Source organism: Haliotis rubra, unplaced genomic scaffold, assembly GCF_003918875.1.
Source record: "Haliotis rubra isolate DU_JTF1 unplaced genomic scaffold, ASM391887v1 Scf543, whole genome shotgun sequence".
Classification (NCBI taxonomy): Eukaryota; Metazoa; Mollusca; class Gastropoda; order Lepetellida; family Haliotidae; genus Haliotis; species Haliotis rubra.
This window is the reverse complement of record NW_025767239.1, coordinates 422,867-443,778: the sequence shown is the minus strand read 5'-3', so window position 1 is coordinate 443,778 and position 20,912 is coordinate 422,867. Positions and strand designations below refer to the sequence as shown.

The window sequence follows — 20,912 nt, the reverse complement described above, 5'->3', positions numbered from 1 at the left end:
TAAAAAAATGAATGATCCCTAAAAGATTTCAAAAGACATGCCTTCCACCTCTTCCATTTCTTGGCACCATATCCATTGAAATTTTGAGATACACATTTGACAAAAAATACATTGGTAACGGTCTGGACAATTAAGGTTGACACATAACATTTATACTTATTTGAGAGTATCAATTTTCTTCAAAATGTATTGAATCTCTTTATTTCATCTGCTGTCACATTCACAGGGGTTAGCTCAAACAGACACAGGCAGAGGTATTACAATCCAGCGCCAGGGGGAAATTATTGCAGGAATTTCATACATATATATTAGGCCAGACCAATTTTATTTCTTGTTTTATGGATTTTTGTCCTCAGAAAACCTAAAGGCAGGAGGGATAAAAAAAATAAAAACATCACCAGTCAAAGTAATATTCCTTCTAAATACTCAAAGTATTTTACTTTTGGCAATTTATGAAGTGTATGTGGGGCAAAAAACATCTTAAAAACATTTTTCTTGTAAGTTTACATTTTTGGCCAATAAAAACATCAGGATATTATTTTTTGAGCGGGAAAAATTCATTTTTATTTCTTTTCTTATTCTTGAAAAAATACGACAGGCAGATCCGTAAAACAAGAAATAAAATTGGTCTGGCCTTATAAGGAAAATCCATTCATGCCAAAGATAAAGATAAATATATGTTCAACTTCAAGATAAGTGCTGCTCCTAATATAACATGAAAACAACCTTGTAGGTCACGCCTCATAGAAAGACAATTCCAAAAACGAAATTTTATACAGTTAAACAAATACAGTACTTATTTTACACATTTATTACCATACCAAAAAGTAGATTCGCGTGGGTTTTTGTTATTTCACCTGAAAAACAAGCAAATAAATGGAAAAACTAAAGGAGTCCTTTTTTCACTCTATGTAGGGTTTTGGGCTGGCTGGTCCTATCAGTTAGATCTGCAAAACCAAGATGAAGGCACTCACCATTTTTAAATCCAATGAAATTCACAGTCTGTACCTTGGCATGAGCTTTAATGTTCAAGAGTCCCATGATAATACTGTCGACTAGCGACATGCTACCTTGACCTTCCACAGGTCGGGTCAAGTAGCCTGACCTCAGAATGTCTTCCTGGGGAACGATGCTCTGAATGTCTAGCATCTTGTGGGGCCAGGTGGAAACAAAGAATGTGATGGCTTGTAATTCTCTCTGGAAAATGGCTTCACTCAGCAGTGCTGGGTAGATATCGTGTGGAAGTTCGTGATATTTGAATTTCTGCATCCTGGCTGGATTGATGACGAGTCTGTGCATACACAACTGTTTGAGACGTCTGCAAAGAGTGAGTGAGTGGAATCAGTTAACACGGAACAGGACATTAACTGAAGTTTAGGGAGACAGTTGGAAGTCCCAGAAAAACTTATTGGAATGAATAAAAGTAATAAAACTATTCATAACTGTTTGAGACATCTGTAAAGAGGAATCAGTTAACAGTTAATCAGTTAACACTGAACAGGACATACGTACTAAAGTATAGGGAGACAATTGGAAGTTCTAGAAAAACTTATTATTAAATAAAAATAACAAAACCATCTCTATAATTATATCAAGCTTCTACTTCAAACAGAATAGATCATACAATTCAAGGGTGTATATCATCAGCGTCTGTTTATAGTGAATAGCATCCGTTACGATTCAGGTTAGAATTGGCCTTCAGTAAACATATATTTGTTATAAGAGGCGACTAACGGGATCGGGTGGTCAGGTTCGCTGACTTGATTGATGCATATCATCGTATCCCAATTGCGTAGATCGATGCTCATGCTGTTGATCACTGGATTGTCTGGTCCAGACTCATTATTTAGAGACCGCTGTCACATTGCTTGAAAGTTGCTGAGTGTGGTATTAACAACTTGTTTACCATTTTTATTGTGATGACACCAAGAGTTCGTGAAAAGACGATGAAGCCAGTTCTAAACCTTCCTATGCATTGATTGGCGCCAGTAATGACGAAGCTTAGAGGAGATTGAAGCTAACCACCAACTGGAGCCTAACTGGAGTCTCTGTGGAACTCTCTCCCTATCGAGTTAAAATCATCTCCTTCCCTAAGTACATTCAAAACACGACTAAAGACTCATCTATTTCTCCGCTACAAGTGACTTCCAATCATCCGTACCTGCCAACTGTATATAGTTTTAACTTGAGCTCAGGAAGCGCTTTGAGCATATCCCTGTGACGTGGAAAGGCGCTATATAAATGGCCTATTATTAATATTATTATTATTAACTAACACCACTGGTTCACTCAGACACATCAAAGTCAGCCGTTAAGCCTCGAACAATTCGTAAGAAATGAAAGATTTAAAAAATACGCTCAAAAAGAACAATAAATACAATGGATTTTTTTCAGTAAGGAATCGAAATCAATAGAATCAATGATTTCCACTATGAAAGAAATACACCCAAAAAGAACAATAAAGAACAGAAAGGAGTTTTTTTAGTAAGGAATAGATATCAGTGAAAGATAACTGCCTAAACACAGTGATATATTTGCTGTTTATAAAACATGGATGTATATTCAGCGAGTGAGTTTGGCTTAACAAGGTCTATCGGTATTACCAGAAGTGAGGTTTACAATTGAAGGGGTTAGAATAACAACAGGGTTAACTACATTTTTAGCATTTCTTCATAAATGGAGGTTTTTTAAATATTTTTGAATTATTATTGATGTGAAACGCACATAAAATACTATATTTTGCTTGTGTTTGATATTTCAAACACTGTTTGGCAAATATTTATATACACTTTTTTGCCCTCATTCAAATACTAAAAAAAATAGAAAATAAAATAAATTTGGATTTAACCTCCTTTTTATTCTAACCCTTCAATTTGTTCCCATATGGGGAATTGCATGACAAGGAAATACTTTACTACTTGGCTACCATGGAGACTGGAAGTACCTGGGAGAACAGATGAACTCTCCATTGCTGTCTTTGTTGCAGGTTAGATGGCCTTCGGGGTCACGTGACAGGTGATACACAAAGTGCGCCTCCGTCATGTGCAGCGGGTGGCGGTACAAAACATCGTCATGGTTGAAGTTCTTCCTCTTGTAGTCAACATCTTCCATTACATCTGTCAGAGACATCGTCTGGAATATAAAGGGTTAACATGGGTGTCTTCCATTACATCTGTCGAAGGTTCGAAGGTTTTTATTTTCTCAAGTTCCACCAACGGTGGTACATGAGTGAAGTGGAAAACAACTTATATACACATATACACCAAGATGGCATTGGAGAGATATAATTGAGGCAGGATAATGTACAGTACAATATACATATATTCATATATACAAGGGTGCCATTAGAGAATGATACAAACATTTAATTACATGTATTTAATAAATTTTTACAAATCTTTAACATATTGAGCTTTCTTTGAACAAAGTAATCTTTTGAGTGTATAAAGGTTGGGCCAGCTATTTCAGGTACCTGAAAAGGTAGTGAAACTCATCACCAACAGCGGGTGAGTTACATAATTTATATAAACGGTTATTTCTAGGAGTATTTGTCCACCGGCCAGTCTCAAGAGGTAGATAATGGTTACCAGTTCTAAATTTAAGAATAGGCAAGTAAATTGATTTTGGCATAAAAAGGTATGGTTCAAAAGATAAATCCTGTTTGTAATATTTGTAATAAAATCCCTTAGAACTTTGTTCTACGGAACTTCTCCAATTTTGTAAATTTTGGTCCTTGAGTATCTGTTCAACTGTTGAGGCTAGCCAAGTGGTGGTGCAAATGGAAGGATTATCATATATTTCATTTAACCCTCAATCATTAAGAATTTTTTAACAAATGAAAACCATCTCAGTCTATCTTACATATCTGGGACATTAACCTGGATATAATTATACAGTGTACTGGAGAGTTTCAAAGTACTGGTACAAGTAGCGATCTTATGCCAAAAGGTTATCACTCGTTTACATATTTTGATATAAATTGGCTCTCTACCAAATTCACCATAGAGAGCAAAGTTTGGAGTTGAGTTTCTTAATGAGGAAACTAGTCTTAGGAATTTTAGGTGTAATCTTTCAATAGTCAGAGACATTGTCTGTAACATGAAGGGTTAACATGAGCATCTTTATATTCTGTCAGAAACATCATCTGGAACACAAAGGGTTAACATGGACATCTTGCATTACACCTGTCACAGACATTGTCTTAAACATAAAGGGTTAATATGAACATCTTTCATTACGCCTGTCACAGACATTGTCTCAAACATAAAGGGTTAATATGGACATCTTCCATTACGCCTGTCACAGACATTGTCTCAAACATAAAGGGTTAATATGAACATCTTCCATTACGCCTGTCACAGACATTGTCTCAAACATAAAGGGTTAATATGGACATCTTCCATTACCTGTCACAGACATTGTCTCAAACATAAAGGGTTAATATGAACATCTTCCATTACTTCTGTCACAGACATTGTCTCAAACATAAAGGGTTAATATGGACATCTTCCATTACGCCTGTCACAGACATTGTCTCAAACATAAAGGGTTAATATGAACATCTTCCATTACGCCTGTCACAGACATTGTCTCAAACATAAAGGGTTAATATGGACATCTTCCATTACGCCTGTCACAGACATTGTCTCAAACATAAAGGGTTAATATGAACATCTTCCATTACGCCTGTCACAGACATTGTCTCAAACATAAAGGGTTAATATGGACATCTTCCATTACGCCTGTCACAGACATTGTCTCAAACATAAAGGGTTAATATGAACATCTTCCATTACGCCTGTCACAGACATTGTCTCAAACATAAAGGGTTAATATGAACATCTTCCATTACGCCTGTCACAGACATTGTCTCAAACATAAAGGGTTAATATGGACATCTTCCATTACGCCTGTCACAGACATTGTCTCAAACATAAAGGGTTAATATGAACATCTTCCATTACGCCTGTCACAGACATTGTCTCAAACATAAAGGGTTAATATGGACATCTTCCATTACGCCTGTCACAGACATTGTCTCAAACATAAAGGGTTAATATGAACATCTTCCATTACGCCTGTCACAGACATTGTCTCAAACATAAAGGGTTAATATGGACATCTTCCATTACTTGTCACAGACATTGTCTCAAACATAAAGGGTTAATATGGACATCTTCCATTACGCCTGTCACAGACATTGTCTCAAACATAAAGGGTTAATATGGACATCTTCCATTACGCCTGTCACAGACATTGTCTCAAACATAAAGGGTTAATATGAACATCTTCCATTACACCTGTCACAGACATTGTCTTGAACATAAAGGGTTAATATGAACATCTTCCATTACGCCTGTCACAGACATTGTCTCAAACATAAAGGGTTAATATGGACATCTTCCATTACGCCTGTCACAGACATTGTCTCAAACATAAAGGGTTAATATGAACATCTTCCATTACGCCTGTCACAGACATTGTCTTGAACATAAAGGGTTAATATGAACATCTTCCATTACGCCTGTCACAGACATTGTCTCAAACATAAAGGGTTAATATGAACATCTTCCATTACACCTGTCACAGACATTGTCTCAAACATAAAGGGTTAATATGAACATCTTCCATTACACCTGTCACAGACATTGTCTTGAACATAAAGGGTTAATATGAACATCTTCCATTACGCCTGTCACAGACATTGTCTCAAACATAAAGGGTTAATATGGACATCTTCCATTCGCCTGTCACAGACATTGTCTCAAACATAAAGGGTTAATATGAACATCTTCCATTACGCCTGTCACAGACATTGTCTTGAACATAAAGGGTTAATATGGACATCTTCCATTACGCCTGTCACAGACATTGTCTCAAACATAAAGGGTTAATATGAACATCTTCCATTACGCCTGTCACAGACATTGTCTTGAACATAAAGGGTTAATATGGACATCTTCCATTACGCCTGTCACAGACATTGTCTCAAACATAAAGGGTTAATATGGACATCTTCCATTACGCCTGTCACAGACATTGTCTCAAACATAAAGGGTTAATATGAACATCTTCCATTACGCCTGTCACAGACATTGTCTTGAACATAAAGGGTTAATATGAACATCTTTCATTACGCCTGTCAGAGGAGCAAAACAAAAAACATATTTATGTATTATTCTCCTATTATTTAATCATTTAATCAAATCTTACTTTGACTATGATTAGTAAGGTCAATGTAACCAATCAGGTCAATCTAACCTTCATACAATGAGTAAACAGGTAAACAGTTTACACAATAAACCACAAATCCCCAAATCAACGACATCTGTTAATCTATTCCGAGTCCTACAAATTACCTTAGTTTTGTTCTCGAAGTGATAATTCAAAGCACAATAGTTTAACCTTCTGTTACGAACACAGTTCCTCAAATAACAAGCAATTTTACCAAAATACTATACAGTATTTTCCTCACAACTATTCACAAAGAAAAAGATTCCTCAGCAACCAAAATAACCCTTGGGATGACAAGATGCAATAAATAAACACACACATGAACACCTTGTTTACATGAAGGGCCCTACCACAAACGTCACTCATAACTAAGGTAATTTTCTTTGTCTATGTTGATTATACCACGGCAGTACATTCTCATTTTCTGTCTTGGGATCACATGGTTATGCTACAAAATTGAAGCGAGACAACTTCATTACAGTAGATATAGAGTCATTACCTTGCCACATGTGGAAACAATCATGTCCAATGGGGCCCTTTTAAGGTTGATGAAATATCTCATAAAAGAAACATTTGCTGATTATTTGAAGCTCTTAATTTGATAATTACCAAATATCATTACATTATTACCCAATTCTTTTGGGAAATTAGTTAGCTGGATTGGTCCAGTGGTTTCTGAAGGGAACATTTTATACTTGCCAATATGGCTGCTAGCCAGTTGAACTAAATAAACACAACAAAATTGCAAGGGTAATTATTTTTAAGGGTACCTGTGTAAGATATTTAGTGAAATAACCAAGCCTGTATGTTGACAAGTCAAAGAAAAATGTCAATAAACAACTCATTGCTAAGACTCTCGCCAGAGGTCCACAGTACATTCACATACATCATATCCTCAATGACATGAGTGGCCATGAGTACAAAAAGTTGAGATCCCCCCTCCCCCCAACCCGTACAGGGCCTCTTACTGGGAGTTGCCCTGAAGGTGAGTCAGGGCTTATGGCTGCCAGCCAGGTGCTTACCACCACAGCCAATAGTTTGTAAACAAAGGCTTACCACAGTGGGGATAACCTCATCACACACTAGAAACCAATCAGATGATGAAAACAGAGGAGTATCACGATCACTTGTAATGTGGATGGTCTGGAAGGAAACACATGTAGGTCCTGATAGTTTTCTCAGTAGTAATGTTACCTGGGAACCTGGGTTAAACATGGTGAGGCATTTCTCCACTGTCTGGCCAGGCTGATAAATATTGTGAATATAGCTGATAACATATGTCTCTGGAACTACTGAACTGATGATAAGATTGTCTATGACAGTAGAGTGCACTATTGACTATAATGAAAAAAGCGAAAACAAAATGATGATGATGATGATGATGATGATGATGATGATGATGGTGAATGTGGTATACTTGATGATTATTATTATGATTTTGGTATGAATGATGATGATGATGACGACGACGACCACGACGACAATGATGATGATGATGATGATGATTGTTGCAGGGATCACTCATGGTGATTGTGGTATACTTGACGATTATTATTATGATTTTGGTATGAATGATGATGATGATGATGATGATGATGATGATTGTGGCAGGGATCACTCAAATGAGTAAGTATGGTTTTACGCCGCTTTTAGCAATATTCCAGCAATATCCCGGTTGGGGACACCAGGAATGGGCTTCACACATTGTACCCATGTGAGGAACAGAACAACAGTTTTAAGATTGATGAGTGAACTTGCTGCCTGTGATGACAGTGATGGTGATTGTGATGATTGTAATGATGATATGGTGATGATGATTAGGGCGATGTTCACAACTGTGATGCTGAAGCCCACTTTTACTTAGTGCATACACCTTGACTACAGCAGGGCCATCTATCAGACAGAACATGATTATTGCGATGTTCACAACTGTGATGCTGAAGCCCACTTTTACTTAGTGCATACACCTTGACTACAGCAGGGCCATCTATCAGACAGAACCACCACCTGACTCTGGAACTTATCTCGGCAGAGTCTCCCTGGGGACGAGACGGGATGCGTACACAGTGCTAAGATCAAAGGCATTAATAATCTCTTTGATAGTGTCAGACAGTCACTAAACCAAGTAATTTGCCCTTCCACCTAGCCCATACTGTAATGTTATAGCTCTACACCAAGCAAGTCTAGATTTCGCCCAGATCAGGACCAAATCTCCCATCTCACACGAGCACATTTTCAATGTAAATGTTAAACTACACATTAGTCTCTTTCCTTAACTACTGGGCTGAATGATAAAACTGTCAACTTTTAGACCTTCAAGTTAAAGAATCATTACTTCCTTGTAATATTGGTACAACAATGCAAATACAGAGTGCCCTGTCAAGCTTACTGACTTGGTTGGCACATGTCATTGTATCCCAACTCTGTAGATTGATGCTCTTGATGTTGATCACTGGATTGTCTGGTTCAGAATCAATTATTTACAGACTATTGCTGAGTGCATCGTTAAACAAACAAAATATACAGAGTGAGTGAGTGAGTGAATGAGTGGGGTTTTACACTGTGTTGACCTGTATACTCCGCTATGTCATTGCTTGACTTGGGGTGATAGGGTAGCCTAGTGGTTAAAGCGTTCATTTGTCACGCCGTAGACCCTGGTTCGATTCCCCACAATGTGTGAAGCCCATTTCTGATGTCCCCCACTGTGACATTGCTGCAATATTGATAAAAATGGCTTAAAACCATACTCACTCACTAATTGCTTGACTGTTTAAAGGGAAGCAAGTCCAACATGATGCTGGTCTTTTAATAACCCGCAATCAAGGTTATGGCTGAGAGAAGTTACCCATTTTAGACTTTTTTTTCCCAACCATTTGTGATATCATAATTGTACTTTTAGTAAACAATTCCTGAATTCAGTTACGGGTTAGGCCACAACCAATTATCTATTACTACCGTCAATGATATTATGTTTACAAATTCCTCATGCACATAATATTCAAAATATCTGTAAATGATACAAAAATTAGTCTATCTCTCAGACACTGCAGAATATATTTTAAACAATTCAAGTTTTAAAAGTCCAGGTTTTGGCAAGTCTAGATTGTCTCAGCTCTAATTTATGGGATTTGTGCTGGTCTCATTATTCATTCTGTTTATATCTCTTTGTGGGTATGTCATTTTAAATAAGATTTTATTTCTGGCAGTAAATGCAAGTCTACAAAGCTGTGTTCAAGTACACAAATGTCGCACTGAAAGAACAAAGAACTTAAACTTCCTTCATCAACCCTGTCTTCGTACGGTTCACACAAAGCTTTCTCACGGTGGAGCACCTGTTGATGTGATGCTTTACTTACTACCCTCGTGTGTAACAGATAATTAATTATCCATGGGTAAACAGCATGGTTCACGGAGTTTAGAACCTTGGCGATGAGGAATCCATAGCTGAAGCCAATTTATTTTCATGGTAGCTCATGCTAGATGATAAACGTAAATACACACTTAAACTTCTAAGGACAGATGGTGGTATAAGTAGTCGTATAGACTAATGCTAATTTTATAGTGCTAGCTCACCAACATACCATGCGGCGGAATATGGATACCCAACTCAAATACATTGTACTGTCTATGTTCTATATCCTTAGGAGAAGTCGGATGGCCTAGTGGTTAAAGTGTTTGCTTGTCACACCGAAGCCCTTGGTTCGATTCCTCACATGGGTACAAAGTGTGAAGCCCTTTTCTGCTATCCCCAGGCTGTGATAAAAGCGACGTAACACTAAACTAAATCACTCACTCACTGGGAAACTGAAACAAGAATCCAAGTTTGATTAAAGAAATATTTTCCAAGGTAGAAAACAAAATTAGGTCAAACCTTAAATTCACATTTTGCTTTCACAGACATGAAAACAACAACTGACAGTTTGTATCATGACGCTATACTGATAAAGACTCACATTTTCAGGTTGTACGGATTTACAATCACTCCCACTGACTAGATACTCGAAATCATTTATTAAACAAACTTCACTGCTTCCAGACATTCTAAAAAATATACTCTTTTTTCTGAGTATCTATCACAGGCGCTAACAACAAGCTTATGATAGAGCTCTTACAACAAAATCAGCTCCTCTCTGTAGTAAAACATTCCAGGAATACCTCCCGCCACCCATGTCTGTATGCATTATGTGGGGCTCACCTCTCTTTGACTCCTGCTTCCAGGGAGACACTCCAGGGAGATAACTCCTACATATCTGTAGCTGGATGCCAGGTACTAATCTTCAAAGTTGTCGTCATCATCATCATCATCATCATCATTGTTAATGTTATCATCATTGCAAGGAACATCGCTAATAGCATCAGCATGACTAATCTGCTAATGTCATCATCACAGCCATCATCACAACAACTACCACCATCATCATCATCACCACCACCACCACCACCGACATCATCATCATCTTCATGGACCTGCAGAAGCAGCCCTTGACTTAAAAATCAACACAATTTCTTATGATCTAGAAAACACCAAGGATTGTAAACCCAATAGCCTCAAAGATGACCTTGACCTCTGAAAGACATTGCACCTTCTTCTCATCTGGTATCAGGAAACAAGCAAATATAAAATGTCACGAATCATGTAACCATGTTATAAATCATGAACACAAACTCTGACCTTTGATTTATTGTGAACAAGAGAATTTTCAAAGTATGTCTCTATCCTAAAGAATCTACATACTCAGTCAATTTACCATGCATTAATACATTTATTAATAGTGCAACCACAACTTTTTCAAGATATGTGACCTTGACCTTTGACCTTTTCATGACATGACATGACCTGAAACATTCCCCATATTAATTCAAAAGGAATCTATTTGGTAGAATAATATCTAATGTCATTAATCTTTGTGTAGTAGACAGTTCATCGCACCTGCTTAGATCTAAACAAAACCTTACAAAGTCCATTACATGGGGATGCTGATAAAGCTAATTAAATGTCACACATACCTAATTTTATGAACTATATGTTTGCACAACAGGCATGTCAACACCTAAAACCAACTGAAAACAAAATAATAGCCTATGACTCAGAGCTTTTTGATTTTGTCATGGAAAATATGTAAAGTGATGTACGGGAAAAGGGTCATACAAAACTCTGACAAGCAAAGGTGAGGGCCATTGTTTTCAACACATCAAAAACATCTGAAACACCCAAGCCCCAGAAATAATGACTGGTCCCTTGTGACTCAATACATTCCCCTTCAGCCTCCTGAGAATATATACCATACCATTCACCTAGCATCTGTTGTAAGGAAGATCTGCCTCAAATATTAAATCTTGTAGGTCTGTCTAACAATCAGATGCCTGCGACTACATACAGCCATATCATATACCAATATGTGAGAGGCACAGCCAACAGGAAACAGTCAAGCATCTGCTGAACAGCCATTCATGGACCAGCAGTCCTAGACTGACATGTAGTCACAGAAATTATATTATTTAAAATCATATATCTACAAAAATATTAAAATGATAATACAATACCAAAGACCACCAGAAGAGTTCATAATTTCTGGACTTGCAAATTTATTCTAGACTTCAGTTGGACTCTTTTCGAATTAAATGGACTCATAGACAGCGGCTCATATCATGGCAGCACATATTCTTGTGTAAAGTACACTTGTGGTCATAGTGCTGGCTGGCTGAGTATGGTTTTATGCTGTTTTTAGCAATATTCCAGCAATATCACGGCGGGGGACACCAGAAATGGGCTTCACAAGTTGTACCCATGTGGGGAATCGAACCCGGGCCTTTGGCGTTACGAGCGAAAGCTTTAACCAGTAGGCTACCCCACCGCCCCTGTGGTCAGTGAGATGGTTAATTTAGGAAAATGTAGACTAGCTTCATTTCGGGCTTTTGCATAACAGAAAGTGCTTGGCTGACAAAAATATGGTTGAGGGACAGAGATAGAAACTAGGACAATGGCTAATTAACTATCCCTGCATGGTAAAAAATTGAAAATAATAATACACTGACAAAAAGACCCTCCGAACAGTTCTTACTTGCAGGTTGAAACATTCTAGACTTGTCCAGTCATTCAAGTCTTTTTGAATTAACACTCTGGGGTCTATGGGAAAGTGTGTTTGTATGTTGTTGTTTGTTTGTTGTTTAACACCACACTCAGCAATGTTCCAGCTACGGTCTGTAAATATACGAGTCTGGATACCAGACAATCCAGTGATCAACAGCATGAGCATCAGTCTATGCAATCGGTATAGAATACACAGCCTCTGTTCAACAGGTAGTGAATGGGTACCTGGCAGGATCAGGTACTGAGTAAGTGAGTTGGGTTTTACGCTGTGTTAAGCAATATTCCAGCCATATCACAGGGACAATGGGCTTCACACATTGTACCCATGTGGGTAATCGAACCCAGGTCTTCAGTGTGATGAGTAACGCTTTAACCATTAGGCTACCTCATCCCTCCGGATGAGATAGTAGTGCATTACGGATGCTGAGAATGAACATCGAATGCACACTGATTGTGTTTTAATTTGAGGATGCAACACAAGGGTTTCTGGGACTATTTTTCCATCAGGACATTTAGTCTCTGAAAATATATATTTTTGATAGACCACATAACACAATGGAAAAATCTGGACCAGCTTTGTTCTGCATTCCAGAAAGTGCTTAGCTGACAAGAATATGGCTGAGGGACTGTGACAGAGTCTACTCGGTGGCTAAATAACTATCCCTGCATGCTCCAGTTCCAGCTGAACAGATAAGCTTAATGCCAGCATGTCACGTGATACTCTCCTCCAGTGCCACAACATCTACACTCTGTACGCTGGCCACCGAGCAGATGGACTATTAGACAGTGTCTTGAAAGAGGATTACTGATAATGGCCGCCTAGTTTGTGGCAAGATCAATGGTGCCAACCATTTCAATAGTGAATGATAATGTACACTATTTTTTTACATGTTACAGTTGGCTGTATCTTATAGTTGGTGACAGTGAAGATTCGGGTTAGAATTGGTCTTCAGCAACCCATGATTGTCATAAGAGACGACTGACGGGATTGGGTGGTCATTCTCGCTGGCTTAGTTGACACATGTCTTAGATCGATGCTCATGATGTTGATCATTGGATTGTCTGACCTAGACTCGATTATTAACTGTCACCATATAGCTGGAATATTGCTGAGTGCAAACAAACAAACGTGCAAGGTTGCTGAAAACCAATTCTAACCTGGATCTTCAAGGTCACTTGGTATCTTCATTGTTATACCATAATAAGGCCAGACCAAATTTTATTTCTTGTTTTACAGATTTTTGTACTCAGAAAACCAAAAGGCAGGAGGGGGAATTTTTTTTTTAAAAATCACTAGTCAAAGTAATATTCCTTTTAAATACTAAAAGTATTTATGTTTTGGCAATTTATGAAGTGTATATGAGGCAAAATACAATCTAAATATAATTTTCTTGTAAGTTTACATTTTTGGCCCATAAAAACATTAGGATTTTATTTTTTGAGCGGTGAAAATTCATTTTTATTTTTTTTCTTATTCTTGAAAATATACGACCGGCGGATCCGTAAAACAAGAAATAAAATTGTCTGGCCTAAAAAGGAAATTACATTTCAACTTGAAGGTGTAAAAGTTGCTAGTGTTATCAGTTAGCCCAGTAGACAAAGAAACAGACTAAATACAACAAGCATGGGTTGCTGAAAAACAATTCTCACTTGAAACTTTATGGGTTTGTTACAGCATGGCAGGGCTCACAGAGATTTTAATGGTTTCTTTTCAATTAGACATGTTCAACAAAAAACAAAAATCATCAGTGTAAAATGATTGCCATGGCTGTAGCTCTCATGGATATGTAGCAAACATGTACAGGTAACATGTATTAATGTAGCATTAAATTATATGTTGCATAAACACTAAAATCAAAAGATCTCATTAAAATACATAACAAAGTTCAGTCTCGTCAGTTTTCAATTTCAGGTAAGAAATGCGGAAACAAATCAAATCTAACTCTTTGACTGTATTATGAATCATACAGCCAGCTAAGGAAATACCAATTTCATAACATTGTCAAAACTATCAGCATAGTCATGGCGATAAATATATTGATAATGACCCGTGAAGGTCCGGGATAGAATGAACCTTCACTAACCCATGCTTGTCGTAAGAAGCGACTAATGGGATGGGGGGATCAGGCTCGCTGGCTTGGTTGACACATGTCATCGGTTCCCAATTGCGCAGGTCGATGTTCTGCGTCTGGTCCAGATTATTTACCGACCGCCGCCATGTAGCTGGAATATTATTGAGTGAGTATAACTAACTCACTCACTCACCATATTAATAATAAGTGTGGTCAAAGTAGACAGAGGTAAAGTTAAATAGAGGTAAAAATTTAAAACACCTGAATAACAAAACATATGTGCAGAGTCCCATTACTTACTTCACACATTCATTACATTTTAGACAAAAATGACTGAGTAATGGTCAGATATATCTATTTCAATATGACTGAGGCGACCATATTGGAAATCCAATTTGAAGTTCTTTAACTAGTTCAGGTGTAAAAATACCCCCAAACTATCGATTTAAATATGAATACAAACATATGGAATACACGAAGAAAGTGAGTGAGTGAGTATAATTTTACGCCGCTCTTATCAATATTCCAGCAATATCACAGCGGGGAACACCAGAAATGGTGTGGGGAATCGAACCCGGGTCTTCAGTATGACTAGCAAACACTTTAGCCACTAGGCTACCACTTAACCACTTTGTCCCATCAATACTGGGAATGATAAAGTGTCAATTAATACACTATGGACTGCCTCCGTGGTGTAGTGGTTAGAGCGTCCGCCCGGAGAGCGGAAGGTCGCAGGTTTGATCCCCGACCGTGTCATACCAAAAGACGTTAAAATATGGTACTTTTTGGTCCCTGTCTGGCGCTCGGCATTAATGGGTACAACAAGGACTGGTCGGCTCGGAGTCAATATAATGTGTCTGAGTGGGGTATTTATGCTTCACTGCGGCATGGTATCTCAGTGGGCTAGCACTATAAAACCAGCTTCAGTCTGGGCTAGTACATAGCCGCACATACACATACACACGCATGAACCTCGTCATATGAGGAAATATTCTCAAGCACGACGTTAAACCCAATTTCACCTCACCTCACCTAATACACTATGGCTCACATAGCCCTTTCCTACCATCCAACTAACACACATTTTCCAGACAACCTTTTTGAATTACAGGTGAACCCCTTTGTCTTAAACCCCTGAGACCAAATAAATAGTTTGACTTATACATAGGGGCGTGATGTTGTCACACCCCCTAGTTGTACAGTACACGACCCTGTGCACTTAAAAGAACCCACGAATCCGTTGGTAAATGACCAGATGGTGGCCACATGAATACATGCAAACACCTAGTTGCGGGTACAGCAACATGCAGTAAAACTTGGACAAAGTACTATGACAATGTGTCCCAGTCCACCCAGCTCTGAATGAGTGCCTCGTAAGGATGGAAAAGCTGCATTAACTCGGTGTGCCTAGTGGCTGCAAGAGTTGTATGATCCCCAGGGAGTTGAGACTGATAATAGGACGTGCTGTTGAGATTGACATCCAGTGATCGAGGGAAAAACAAAGCTCCTTTGAGCAGCTGAGCTGGATATTGGCGCTGTACAAATGTCATTTAGAAAGTGGCGAAATGTACCATATGTTATACAGCAGAGGGGTACACAAAATACAGGGTCTAGACTACCAGTTGTCAAACTTCCATTTTCGTGAACGCCCCGGTGGCTGAGTGGGTTAGATGGCTTTGAGTGTTGGTGATTAAGTGCCTGGCTTTGAAAGTGCAAGTTCAAATTCCGGATGGACTAAACCACCAAAAGTTAGAATCTGTACTTTACTGAGAAAGCATAATGTCAAATATACTAGCCACATAAAGAAACTGTGCACACAGAAAATTCCTTCAGAATTGGAATACAACACAGAAAAGACGAAATGATGTAGACACTTTATAAGCTGAAGTATCGGGCCACAACAACATGTCAAAAGAACATGAACAATATTGTGTAGGGGGGTCACACGACGAAGTCACAAAGTCAATAACGGGTATGACCATCATGCGCGTGAAGCACAGCAGTGCATCGATGACGCATATAGGCTACCAAATGAGCATTGAAGGCCTGGGGAATGGTTTGGGACGTGGTCACTGCCATCTTGATCCTGTGTTTGATATGAGTCACCCGAATCCATCTGTCCTGTCGTTACTCGGGGACGCCCAGAACGTGGGTGGTCGGCGACGTCTTTACTGTTTCCATAACGCCTGACCAATGCAGATATCGTGTTACGATGGCATTGGAAATGTGCTGCCACCTGTTGTTGGCTCATGCTTGCTTGAACCATTCCAATGGTTTCGTAACGTTGAGCAGATGTTAACTTTGGCATGATGTGCATGTGAATTCCCATGTGAATTTATGAACGTTTGAATGACCAAAGATCATTTCGACAGTGACAGCAATTTCTGAGTTTCACATGTTGTGTGCAGCTGCACAGGCTGCACGTGCAGTAACACAAGTCCATAGGCCACCATCAATGACGTCACGTCACCTGGCACCTGCATGAGCGTTTGATTGTCTCCAATACTTACTGTTCACACCCTTATTTATGTATAAAGACACTGTCTGTCTATCTTTATATTTTCTGAGTGCACAGTTTCTTTATGTGGCCAGTATATAACATGTGTTATATGTGTTCCATACATCCAAACTGACCTTATAACCCTTTGTCCAAGCCAATAGAAAGCACACACACACACACAAACACGTGTGATGCTTCTTACTGAAACATAGTGTTTATGATTAAGAAATTGGACTGTATCCATATCTCCCTGCTCTCTATTAACCGTTTATATACTGGCTTGTCACAACACAGAACAAAGAGGTTTTCCATACTGTTTTCCTAACAGAATTGTGATTCAGAACACACCACACTAACCACCCTGCCGTGATATACATTAAGGGTACCGACCAAAAGCCCCTTGATACAACAGCCCCTTGACCATAAGCCCCTCTGGACAAAAGCCCCTCGCTTATTTGAGCACCCTTTCAAAAGCCCCTCAATTCATGTATTTCATAAAGGAATGAAAATTTCTCACTGCTCTTATATAATTTTTACAGTATTTTAAGTAGGAAAAAGTATTATATATTTTATAAAGTACAATGAATTTTCTCATTGCTCTTATATATTTTATAAAGTATTTTAAGTATTTTATAGTATCAATGTAAAGGAAATGGAGAAAATGTGATAATTGCTTACTTTGAAAGTCTGCAACCTATAAAGGCAATTGGTATTTTTATGATGTTTTTTTTTTATTCACTAAAATTATTTGCTAATTACATATTTATTTATATAGTATTTATGTCATTATATTATGAAGCAATAAAATGTTTCATGTCATTAATAATTTCTTGTCTTTAATCTTATTTTCCCATTATTAATACATAAAGTGAGGGGCTTTTGGTCATTTTTGGCGGGGCTTTTGTCCTGAGGGGCTTTTGGTCGAGGGGCTTTTGACGCATACATAAATTGTAATCCACAAAGGCTGCAACACGATTCGCTTCCTGAAATAATATGAGTAGACATGGTAACCATATTCTGTACCTCACTATAACCCATTTATATATTGACTTGTCACTACACAGAACCAAGGGCTGTTCAATACTGTTTCCCTATGATTAGCCTATGAAATAATAGGGATAGCTGCGGCAACCAGATCCTGTGCTGCCCTATAAACCATTCTGATTCTGACTTGTTGCTATAGGATGTCCCATAATGGCTTCCTAACAGAATCCTGATTCAGAACACATCATATCAACCCTGCAGAGCTTTGCTGGGGCGTGAAGGCAATACAGAATGGAAATCTATCACAGACACACTATGGAAGATGGCATAGGTCTGCATAGCGACAAGGCGATATCAAAATCATGGGAGCAGCCCAGAAGTAGTCTGTCTGTCTCACAGTCCCTGAACCACATTATTTTCCCTACTGCCTAGCCCTCTCTGCAATGCTAATGCCTTAAATAAAGCAAGTCTAGATTTCATCAGGTTCTGAATCTCCCAACTCACTGGGTCTCTCAGTGGTGATGAGAGTTTACTCCACAAGACAGTCAGTACGACATAACCAGGTTTCAAACAGCAAGATACTTGATGGAAACACTCATGTATACTAATGAGTGTGTACTAATGTTATAAACCATATGAAGATCCAGGTTAGAATTGGCCTTCAGCTATCCACGCTTATAATAAGAGGTGACCAATGGGATCAGACGGTCAAGGTTGAATGGGATCAGACGGTCAAGCTTGAATAGGATCAGACGGTCAAGGTTGAATAGGATGAGATGGTCACGGTTGAATAGGATCAGACGGTCAAGGTTGAATAGGATCAGACGGTCAAGGTTGAATAGGATCAGATGGTCAAGGTTGAATAGGATCAGACGGTCAAGGTTGAATAGGATCAGACGGTCAAGGTTGAAGACTTGGTTGATGCATGTTTTCGTATCCCTACTGCGTAGATTGATGCTCATAAGTCACTGGATCATTTAGTCCAGGCTCAAATATTTACAGACCGCAGTCACATAGCTAGAATATTGCTAAAACACCAAACCACCAAACAAACAAACTAATGTTAAAACAGTACTGTCTTGCATGCTTGCATTATTTCAGCACTATTGAATTTCTGTAGTTCTTGTTTCTGTGGACTTCATATAATCAGGTAAAAAAACAATTACAGGCATTTTAGTTTTGAAAACTTGTTATTTCAGTAGTGCCAAAACCATTAGAACGGTGCAATTAGCACCCAAACACCAAAGCCCACCCAAACATCTTCCTGTAAGTATCAAACATCAAGAACATTGAATCGACAGACTGGATGCCAGACTTCCCAGACTAAAAGAGCACCTCCAGATCACTCGAGTTCCTTGATGCTGCTGGACATTCGATTACATTTGCAAAGTGATTGTTATTTGTGTGACCTCCTTGATTGAGTTAGTGAGTTCAGTTTTATGCCACTTTTAGCAATATTCCAGCAATGTCATGGCGGGGGACACCAGAAATGGGCTTCACACATTGTACCCATGTAGGCAATCGAACCGGGGTCTGTATGTATTATAGTCCATGAGAGCTCGGGTGAAGTCACTGAAGGGGTGTAAAATGCTATGAATTTATTTCTCGAAACATAATTAATTTTAGGATGCGAACCCATGATCAGACTTTACTTTGATGACTTGGCCACCTGTGCAGCCACTTAAGACTTAAGTCCACTTAGTCTGGACTGGATAAACCAGAATCCTGAACTACTGAAAATAATATGAGACTTACCACAAACAGATGGCAGTATTCATCGGCAGATTTATAAATCTTACAGGAGCAAGGTCAATAAGATGATTAAACACTCCAAACCTCAATTTTGCAAAGAAGAAATAATGAAATTTTAAAGCAAGCCACGAAATCTCCATACCTTTAAGAATTCTCTCTTGAGCACAAATAGAGAATGTGTTCTCCCAGATTCAGATGATTTCTCTAAATTAGCAAATGACTTTAACAGCTATTTTGAATCCAAAGTCCGAAACATTAAAACTCTCTTTCATGGAAACAGTCCAGTCAAAAGACAAGGCACTCAGTCTGAGTTCACTGGAACAACCCTGTTCAAGTTTGAACCATTCTTGCAGCACGAAGTTAGACTTCTCATCAGATCATCAAATGTAACAACCTGTTTGAGTGACCCAATTCCAAACAAAATGATTGTTGATCACATGACCTCTATGCTGCCCGTCATCACAGACATCATCTACAAGAGTCTATCGGAGGGTGTGTTTCCGCATAACATGAAGACTGCTGTCATCAAACCACACATAAACAACTTGAGCAGCATTGATACTGTGGATCATGAGATACTGCTGCACATTCTGGAGCATCACGCCAGAATTCATGGTGTAGCCTTGACATGATTTCAGTCCTATCTGACAGACAGGAATCAACTTGTATCAGCTGCAGATAAACTCTCCAGCAAGACCTTTCTCTCGTGTGGTGTACCTCAGGGCTCCATCCTAGGTCCAGTCCTCTTTCTCATCTATACAAACCAGCTTCAATCCGTCATCGACAGCTTCAAAATCTCGGACTATTCGTATGCAGATGATACCCAACTCCTGAAGCCTTTCACACCTGCGTTACAACCACCAGCCGCCCAACAACTAGAACTCTGCACTGCCGGAATAAAATCATGGATGAACGGCCAAACACTAAAACTCAATGATGAAAAAAACAGAGGTTCTACTTGTTGGCAGAAAGCATCACCTAACTGATCTCAGAAATGAAGTCACAATTGGTTCAGCACAAGTGTCTACATCGAGACTTGTGAAAGACCTCGGAGTTCAGATTGACGCAGACCTTTCACTGCAGGAGCAAGTCAACAGAATATGCAAATCATGTTACTTTCATCTTAAATCCATAGGAAACATCAGAAAGTACATCACAGCGGAATGTGCCCACATCCTGGTCAGATGTCTAGTGCTATCCAGACTAGACTATTGCAATGGACTGTTGATCGGCCTCAGCAAACACAATATCTCAAGACTACAGAAAGTACAGAATACAG

The 20,912-nt window shown here is 38.7% G+C and overlaps 1 protein-coding gene across 1 annotated transcript in view; it reads right to left on the bottom strand.

The window, feature by feature from the left end:
* The window catches only part of LOC124253540, a 30,417-nt gene that overhangs the window by 7,211 nt on the left and 2,294 nt on the right, over nt 1–20,912 (bottom strand). Inside the window, exons 2-3 of the mRNA XM_046687343.1 lie at nt 2,945–3,132; nt 975–1,318 (exon numbers count right to left, since the gene is read on the bottom strand). Of these exons, the coding sequence (XP_046543299.1) occupies nt 975–1,318; nt 2,945–3,129 (529 nt within the window). The 5' untranslated portion in view covers nt 3,130–3,132. The remainder of the gene's footprint in view (nt 1–974; nt 1,319–2,944; nt 3,133–20,912) is intronic.